The sequence below is a fragment of the Bos javanicus genome, chromosome 8, assembly GCF_032452875.1.
Source record: "Bos javanicus breed banteng chromosome 8, ARS-OSU_banteng_1.0, whole genome shotgun sequence".
Taxonomy (NCBI): Eukaryota; Metazoa; Chordata; class Mammalia; order Artiodactyla; family Bovidae; genus Bos; species Bos javanicus.
Window position 1 is genome coordinate 11,499,635 of NC_083875.1, and position 9,045 is coordinate 11,508,679.

General features: G+C 48.8%; 1 protein-coding gene across 1 annotated transcript in view; it reads left to right on the forward strand.

Annotated features, from left to right (window-relative positions):
• SCARA5 (scavenger receptor class A member 5) overlaps positions 1-5,024 on the forward strand; it is a 133,427-nt gene extending 128,403 nt beyond the window's left edge. The window contains exon 9 of the mRNA XM_061425063.1: positions 2,908-5,024. Coding sequence (XP_061281047.1) covers positions 2,908-3,044 — 137 coding nt within the window. The 3' untranslated portion in view covers positions 3,045-5,024. The remainder of the gene's footprint in view (positions 1-2,907) is intronic.
• Positions 5,025-9,045: the final 4,021 nt, after the last annotated feature.

Here is a 9,045-nt window from a genome sequence, read left to right on the forward strand (position 1 = left end):
ATGGACTGCAGCATGCCAGGCTTCCCTGTCCTTCACCATCTCCTGGAGCTTGCTTAAACTCATGTCCATGGAGTCAGTGATGCTATCTAACCATCTCATCCTCAGCCGCCCGCTTCTCCTCCTGTTGTCAATCTTCCCCTGCATCAGAGTCTTTTCCAAAGAGTTGGCTCTTTATATCGGTGGCCAAAATATTGGAGCTTCTTACTGGGCAGCAAAATGGTTTAGTTGTTCCCTGGATGCTCTTTCCCGTGCAGTCCAAGGGTGAGTGACAGGTTTTAAGGATTTTAATACTCAAAGAGTCGGACATGATTTAACAACTAAACAACAACAATACTCGACAATTCCTCTAAAAGGAGAGGTTGTCTAGCTGCCGAGTGACGGGACAAGGAGGCATGGTGCTAGGATCAGATGCTAGGATCCCTGAACTGCCTTTCATGTAGGGTTTTGGTGCATTTCAAAGCCCTTTAAAATATAGGAACTATTACTTCGTTTGGGCTTCCTTTGTGGTTCAGCAGTGAAGAATCTGCCTGTGAAGGCAAGAGACTTGGGTTCAATCCCTCGGTCAGGAAGATCCCCTGGAGAAGGAAATGGCAACCTACTCCAGTATTCTTGCCTGGGCAATCCCATGAATAGAGGAGCCTGGTGGGCTACAGTCCATGAGGTTGCAAAGAGTTGGATACTACATAGCGACTAAACGACAATTACCTCGTTTAACCTGCCCAGATTGACATGGTAATATTGGAACGCAGTTTCTGACCTTCAACCCCATGATTTTTGGTACCAGCTCTTGAACGTAACAAGTAAGTTTACCCAGTAGGTTCTCAGTTTACTTAGCTTCAGCACCAAAAGTCTCACGTCCTGGGAATCCCCTCCCACTTTTACAACAGAAATGGTCCTCCTGGATGGGCTGAGACTTGAGATTTGTCCTACTTGTTGTAAAGCCCTATTTCTGCTGTACCAGAGAAGGCGATGGCACGCCACTCCAGTACTCTTCCTGGAAAATCCCATGGACGGAGGAGCCTGGTAGGCTGCAGTCCATGGGGTCGCTAAGGGTCGGACACGACTGAGTGACTTCCCTTTCACTTTTCACTTTCATGCATTGAAGAAGGAAATGGCAACCCACTCCAGTGTTGTTGCCTGGAGAATCCCAGGGACAGGGGAGCCTGGTGGGCTGCCGTCTATGGGGTGGCACAGAGTTGGACACGACCGAAGTGACTTAGCAGCAGCAGTAGCAGTGCTTCTCAAACTTCAATGCAGGACCACTTGGTTCAAATGTAGATTCTGGTTCAGTAGGTCCTGGGCAGGGCATGAGGCTGTGTATTTTTAACAAACTCTGATGCTACTGATCTAGGATCACACTTTGAGTAGCGAAGCTCTAACCTAATGACTCCATGGGCGATGGGAGCCCTGAAGCTCAGGCAGCATTCCAGAGGGCTCCCGAGTGAGCTCCCACCATTAAAGATGTGGCTTGGCCATCAGCCCAGAGAACCCACCAGAACATGGTTGATGGCCCTGCCAGTTCATCAGTGGGGGCTCCAGGTGACTTCTCCCCTCCCCGCTGACCTCTCTGACCCCAGACAAGCCCTCTCCACTCCCTTGAAGCCTCACCCAGCTGACCTATTCCCTTGACGTTCATTGAAGACCTCAGTGCCAAGTCTGTGTGTCTTGAGACTCGGGTATAATCCTGGGAAAACCAACTAAAGGCTCCCTGTATGGGCACCTTCAGACCATCAGGTTGGTCCTCCTAAGAGCTGAGTGAACAGGGCAAGGTGAACAGGTGGGCAAAACTCAGCTGGATTGTCTTAGGGACCTTGTATTCTGGGAACTGGCCTAGTTTGTTACTGAACTGTAACCTAGCTTATGCTTACGGATGCTTCCGCCTGTCATAACATATATGTCTGGTGATATTGTTAATTTCTGAGATCTGCTGTCATTCCAAGGACCACTGTTTGACACTCATTGTGTGAGACTATCAGCTTTAAATTTCAAAATACTGGAGGTGATGTTGACACTGAGATATTTGGTTATGGGGTGCTGGATCTGTCTGAGTTAGATCTTTCTGACATTGTCCCTCTGATGATGTCTTGTCTGAATATTCAGCAGCAAAGGCTGTAAGATACATCTCAACAGAGGGGACTTCCCTTGTGGTCTAGTGGCTAAGACTCTGTGCTTCCACTGCAGGGGGCACAGGTTTGACCCCTGGTCAGGGAACTAAGAGCCCACAGGTTATGTGGCATGGCCAAAATCTCAAAAGCTGTTAAGCATCTTGTATAAAGTGTGGGCCTGAGAGGCAGCAAGACTTGGGCTTGAGTTCAGACTCTGCCACTTACAAGCTGAGCAACCTTGCACCAATTGCTTTCTGAACCTTAGTTTTTCCGTCTAGAAAAAGGGTTATTCATGCCCATCTCACAGCACCACGGTGAGAATGGACGAAGATCATATGTTTAAGAAGCCTGACACATAGGAGCTGCTCAGTGAATACCAGCATGGTTATTGTTTAGTCGATAATTTGTGTCTGACTCTTTGTGACCCCATGGATTGTAGCCGACCAGACTCCTCTATCCATGGGATTCTTCAGGCAAGACTACTGGGGTGGGTTGCTATTTCCTCCTCTAGGGAATCTTCCTGACCCAGGGATTGAACCCACGACTCGTACATCTCCTGCATTGGCAGGTGGGTTCTTTACCACTGAGCCACCAGGGAAACCCATCCTCACTGTCCATTATTTTTATTCTGCTTTCAAGAAACTGAGCCTAGAGAAGACGTGTTGGTCTTGGTGGAGTGGAGAAGGCAGGGGGAACCACTCGGTTAGAGAATTGACAGCAGAGCTCGGGACAGACAGCGTGCTCCCGTCTGTCCTGCACTCCTGCACCTCTGCTAAGACATCGTGTCCACTTGTCTCCACAGGCACAGGGAGAATTTGGATGGACGATGTCGCCTGCAAGGGCACCGAGGAGAGCATCTTCCGCTGCAGCTTCTCCAAGTGGGGGGTGACAAACTGCGGGCACGCTGAGGATGCTGGCGTGACGTGCAAGAGACACTAACAGTGGGCACAGCCCGAGGTCCGGGCCCAGCTGCTGAGCCTCCTTCCTGCATTCCTGGGGTGGGGGCAATGCTCGGGGATCCCCTGGCCACGCCTCTGCCCTCCATGCCCAGCCTAGCACCCCCAGACCTCTGTAATTTCCATCCCAGGACCACGGTGACCTGTCACCCTCCTCCTCTTGGACATCTATTCCAAAGCACAACTCTGGGATCCACTGCCTGTCTCTCCCTTCCACCACGGTTCCTGCATGGAGCCCTGGTCGACTGGATCGCCTTTTTCCAGAGTCTTCTAAACACCGTGCCCTCAAGGCTACCTGTCCATGTTCTCTGTGGTCTGTGAGTTACAGATGGATCCTGGCGACCAATGCAGCAGTGAAGATGGGTAGGAGGCATCCCAGGTCGATTACTCTGCAGATCATTCCCAAACCTCAGGCCAAGAGTTTTGACCAGCAAGAGACGATACTGAGTGATTCACCTTCCCCTCTTTCCTCTGCCTCTGCACAGCGTTTGTTAGTTTGGGAAAGTGACATAGAGGAGGGGCGGCTCTAGGAGTGAGAGGGAGATGCCAGCCTTCTGCAGGAACCAGTCTGGATTCCAAGAAGGCAAGTGAAAGGAACATTTACTGAGTGACTGCCATGTGTGCTACATAATATCTTGGGTGCTCAATTCATGTATCACTTTGCAGCACTCCTGCAAGTCATGCTGGCTTGGGTACCACTTGACCTCCAGGTAGCACTCGACTGACCCATTCACCTAGCCTATCAGTCAGATGGAGAATGAGACCATTGTTTCGACCTGAACTCTCATTATGTCTTTGCTTAGACTCAAGCAAGAAGCTGGGGTGCAGCACAAGTTGACTAAAAGATTACATACTCCAAATCCCATAGGGTATAAGTTCAAGGTTGGATGTGACTGGCTTCCAAGGCAGCCATCCACATAGGAGGATGGATTTAGAGGGTGACATGGGAGCTATCTGGGCTAAACCAAGGCCAACCCTCAGTCATCTGGCAATCAGGATTAAAGCCACGTTGCCTGTGTCTCAGAGCTATCTGGAGGCGATGATACAGAACCTTCCAGGCCTCTTTGGGTGTCATCCTGTGGTCAAGAAAGCACATGTCCTGATGGAGCCTATAAGACTGGAAGGAAATGCGGATTCCCTACTACATCTAGGGGAAGAAGAGGCTGTGGGCCTCTGGGAGCCCTCAGTCTGCACCCCTTTCCTAGTGATGGGGAGATCAGAGTCTGCTTTTGACATGAGGAGCAGGTCATGCTGGGCATTTCTGTGTTCTAGGCCTGGGGAGCTTCATGGTAGCAAGTGAGCATAGGCCCAGAGACCTTGGGGGAGTCACAGACTCAGACACGCCTCAGATCACAGTCACCTGTCCTACGTGGTGGGCGTCGCCTGCCTGGGGAACGCGAGGGCTGGGACCCTCTGGGGATGAGACCAGCAAAGCTCCTGGCTGACAACTAAACCAGTACATGCTATTGGTTGTTCTTTGCTTATAATATGCTTATTATCTGCTATGTTTACATAACATGCATGTACTCATGCATCTTTTCCCAGAGCCAATACATGTATGCATATATGAACACGGCACTCTTTACTACATAGCTCAGTACATCGCAAAGTTTGCATTTTAAAAAAAGAAAATACTCAAGGTGGAAGAATGTCACATTAAGTGAAATAAATCCCTAAGTTTGTTCTGACAAAGAATCCAGTTATCCCAATGAAGACCCATGTAACTTTCTTACCTGGTCTTTTCATTCGGGAAAACATAAGTCTTGCTTTACATCAATGAAAAACCATGGTGATATGTGTTTGAACTTTAAAAGCAAAGTCTACTAGTTTACATTCCTACTTAAAGGGACGTGGAAATAGCCATGATCCTGTATTTCAGGGACTAAAGGAAATTAGGCCAGGCCTAAAATACATTAGACCTTTTGTAAGAATTTCAATAAAGCTGAAAATATGATGCTAACAAGTTTCCCTCACATTTTTTCTCATGAAAACCCAGTGAGCATGGGAAGGGGGCGGGCAAAAATTGGATAGGTCTGATCATTTTTCAGCAGGAATTGGTAGAATGGACAGCTTATGAGAAGCTGCCTTAATACTTCCAGAGGACGATAAACATAGTCTAGACCAAGAACTTGATGGCATATGAAGTCTTAAGTTACCTATTAGGTAACCTAAGGAAAGGGTCTCAAGCAAAAGAATGATAATCAAGACCCAGCTTATAAGAGAATTGCTTTTGTATTCCTAAAAGAAAGTCCACCTGTCAATTTCTCACTTCTCCAGAGCTGTTGGCACAGACAGTAAAGAACCTCCCTGTAATGCAGGAGATCCAAGTTCGATCCCTGGGACAAGAAGATCCCCTGGAGTAGGAACTGGCAACCCACTCCAGTATTCTTGCCTGGAGAATTCCATGGACAGAGGAGCCGAGTGGGGTCACAGAGAGTCAAACACAACTGAATTCTTACTTGGGGATGTGCTTTCATCCAGAGTTCCATTAACACAGAAGAAGACCACCCAAGGTCTGAACCCCCCAGTGAGAAGCAGGAGCCCCCAGGCCCAGGACCGGGCAGTGTGTGGGGTGACCTGGGTCATTGGGTAGTCCCGGTCACATGCTCATAGCTGCACCTCCGGGAGAACCTCATGGCCCCAGGCTGGCCGTGGGCCCTAATAATTTGCCAAAGGAGATCAAAAAGTAGACTTTCTGGAAACACACCAGAGGCGTGGTTTCCTCCTCTAAAAAGCCAGGTGATACCCACCCCCAAAGAACTGTGGCTCCCACTCTATGTTCAGGCTATGTGGAGAAGGGAACTCCTCCCCTCGAATGTCTACAAGGCCCCAGGTTTCCCTGGTCTCAAATACCCGAGAACCCATGGTGCCTACATGGGTTGTAGTCAAGCCAACAGCTGTGGTGGGTTTGAGTCACAAAAGAAGTTACGGCACTCTCCACCACAGTCACCTGGGGGCTTCTTCAGCCTCATTGTTTCCTGACGGTTATTCTGACATTTCTATGAGATGTCAGCTGTGTGAAGCACCTGTCTTTCTCTTCTTGGAACAGCTCTCCCTTCAGCCCTCCACGGAACACCTTTCCCATCCCTCCTTTTCTCTGCTCCTCCACCTTTCGATTCTGGGAGCTGAGTTGAGTTCTGACTGAGGGAAGCTTTGTCACTGAATCCTCTTCACCAGCTCACCCCCCAGTGAGAACAGGCTAAGGAGCTTTCCAGGAGGACTCTTAGTCCCCTAGGGTAGTGGTCTCCAATCTTTTCAGCACCAGGGATCAGTTTTGTGGAAGGGATCAATTTTTCCACAGACTGGGGGGAGGAGGTTTCAGGAGGATTCTAGTGCATGACCTTTATTGCGCACTTTATTTGTATTATTATTATCTTGTGATATATAATGAAATATATACAGCTCACCATCATGCAGAATCAGTGGGAGCCCTGAGCTTGTTTCCCTGCAACTGGATGATCTCATCTGGGGGTGAGGCAGTGGCAGCCGCTCCCTATTGCTAACACCACCACCTCAGCGCCACCTCAGATTGTCAAGCATTCGATTCTCACAAGGAACATGCAACCCATATCCCCGCCTTGCATAGTTCACAGTACACTTTGAGCGCCTATGAGAATCTGACGCCTCTGCTGAGCTAATAGGAGGTGGAGCTCAGGCGGTAACCGGAGCAATGGGGACCCGCTGTAAAAACAGATGAAGCTTCACTCGCTCACCCACCGCTCACCTCCAGCTGTGCGGCCTGGTTCCTGGCAGCCACCCGCCAGTATCCGTCCATGGCCCGGGGGACTGGGGACCCCTGCCCTACATGGGGACCTCCCACCCTAGCTGGAGGGAACTTGAACAATTCCCAGCTCACTATGAGCTCTGCTCTCAGTGCTTTCCTCAGAAATTGTTCTACCCAGCCTCCCAGGGTTCACACAGATTCAGCAGACAACATGAGGGAACCCTGTGCACTTTTCTGGAACTTTCTTTACGTGGCTCCCTAGTCTCAGATGCTGTGCCCAGCAAATTCCAGCCACCTTGGCCTTCTCAACCTCCAATTTCTGTCTCCTCACCTCATCAAGTTTCAGCAGAGAGCCTAGGCCAGTGCAGGCTGACCTCATGGGCTGTCTTTTTCTCAAGGAGCACAGACTTGTGCTGCTGTTGCTGCTGCTAAGTTGCTTCAGTCGTGTCCGACTCTGTGCGACCCCATAGATGGCAGCCCACCAGGCTCCCCGTCCCTGGGGTTCTCCAGGCAAGAACACTGGAGTGGGTTGCCATTTCCTTCTCCAATGCATGAAAGTGGAAAGTGAAAGTGAAGTCGCTCAGTCGTGTCCGACTCTTAGTAACCCCATGGACTGCAGCCTACCAGGCTCCTCCATCCATGGGATTTTCCGGGCAACAGTACTGGAGTAGGGTGCCTGAGGTCTAAAGTCTAAAGATACTTTGTCAAGTATTTTGACTCCCTAAGTCGTGTCTGGCTCTTTGCGATCTCATGAACTGTAGCCGGTCAGGCTCCTCTGTCCATATGATTTCTCAGGCTAGAATACTGGAGTGAGTTTCCATTTCCTTCTCCAGGAGATCTTCCCAACCCAGGAATTGAACCCAGGTCTCCTGCAGTGCAGGCAGATTCTTTACCACCAGTGCCACCTGGATCCAAGTCTTATTTTCACAAGTTATTAGATGAACTTCCAGCTTCAGGACCATCACCTATAACTCAGAGTATCCTACATGCCTTATGTTACAAATATTTTTCGAGAATATATTAAAAGGGTTTAAAAAATCTAAAGGGTTATGCAAATTGTTTTTGTTCAGTCGCTAAGTTGTGTCTGACTCTTTGCAGCCCCGTGGACTGTAGTACTGCAGGCTTCCCTGTCCTCCACTATCTCCCCGAGTTTGCTCAAATTCATGTTCATTGAGATGCTATCCAACCATCTCACCCTCTGTCGCCTCCTTCTCCTTCTGCCTTCAGTCTTCCCCAGCATCAGTCTTCTCCAATGAGTTGGCTCTTTGCATTAAGGTGGAAAGTTTTGGAGCTTCATCTTCAGCCTCAATCATTCCAATGAATACTCAGGGTTCATTTCCTTTAGGATTGACTGGTTTGATCTCCTTGAAGTCCAAGGGACTAATATTTATATAATAACATGGAAGACTTTGACCTTTGGTTTACTGGAAAGATGGTCATTATAATTTAAAATTTTAAGAATTGATCGAGACAAGACGAATACCTTAATAAATAAATTCTGGGACCAAAATAAGTATAGTTCATTATAGTACCATATTGTCAGGGTATCCGCCACAGATTTATCTGCGTTGTCAAGGAAACACAGAATTTGGGTTTTTTAGAAATTCACTCTATGGGAGTCTGCTCATGAGACAGAAGGGCCTCTAGGTCCAATTCTTTTCTGGAAGGGCAGACAATGAAGTGTCTGTGATGTGAACAGCTTCAAAATACATTTTGCAGCCCATTTCTCCAGCTTTACTGAGTAACAGGCCAGAGTGTACAGGAACTTGAAGGGCAGAACAGACAGGAGAAATGGGAATAAAAACTTTCTGTAGTTCCCGCCACTCTAGAAAGCCCACTGTTAGCTCTCTGGTGACATCTGCAGGCCAACAAGAGAATGACACATTTGAAAGCCTTCCAGGAAGAATACACCCTCTAGGGTCAAATCAGAGAAGGCAATGGCACCCCACTCCAGTACTCTTGCCTGGAAAATCCCATGGACAGAGGAGCCTGGTGGGCTGCAGTCCATGAGGTCGCCAAGAGTCGGACATGACTGAGCGACTTCACTTTCACTTTTCACTTTCATGCATTGGAGAAGGAAATGGCAACCCACTCCAGTGTTCTTGCCTGAAGAATCCCAGGGACAGAGGAGCCTGGTAGGAGGCTGTCCATGTGGTCACACAGAGTCGGACATGACTGAAGCGACTTAGCAGCAGCAGCAGCGGGGTCAAATCAACCAGATTATTCTAAAGCCGACTCTAACGTGCATAGGAATCACCTG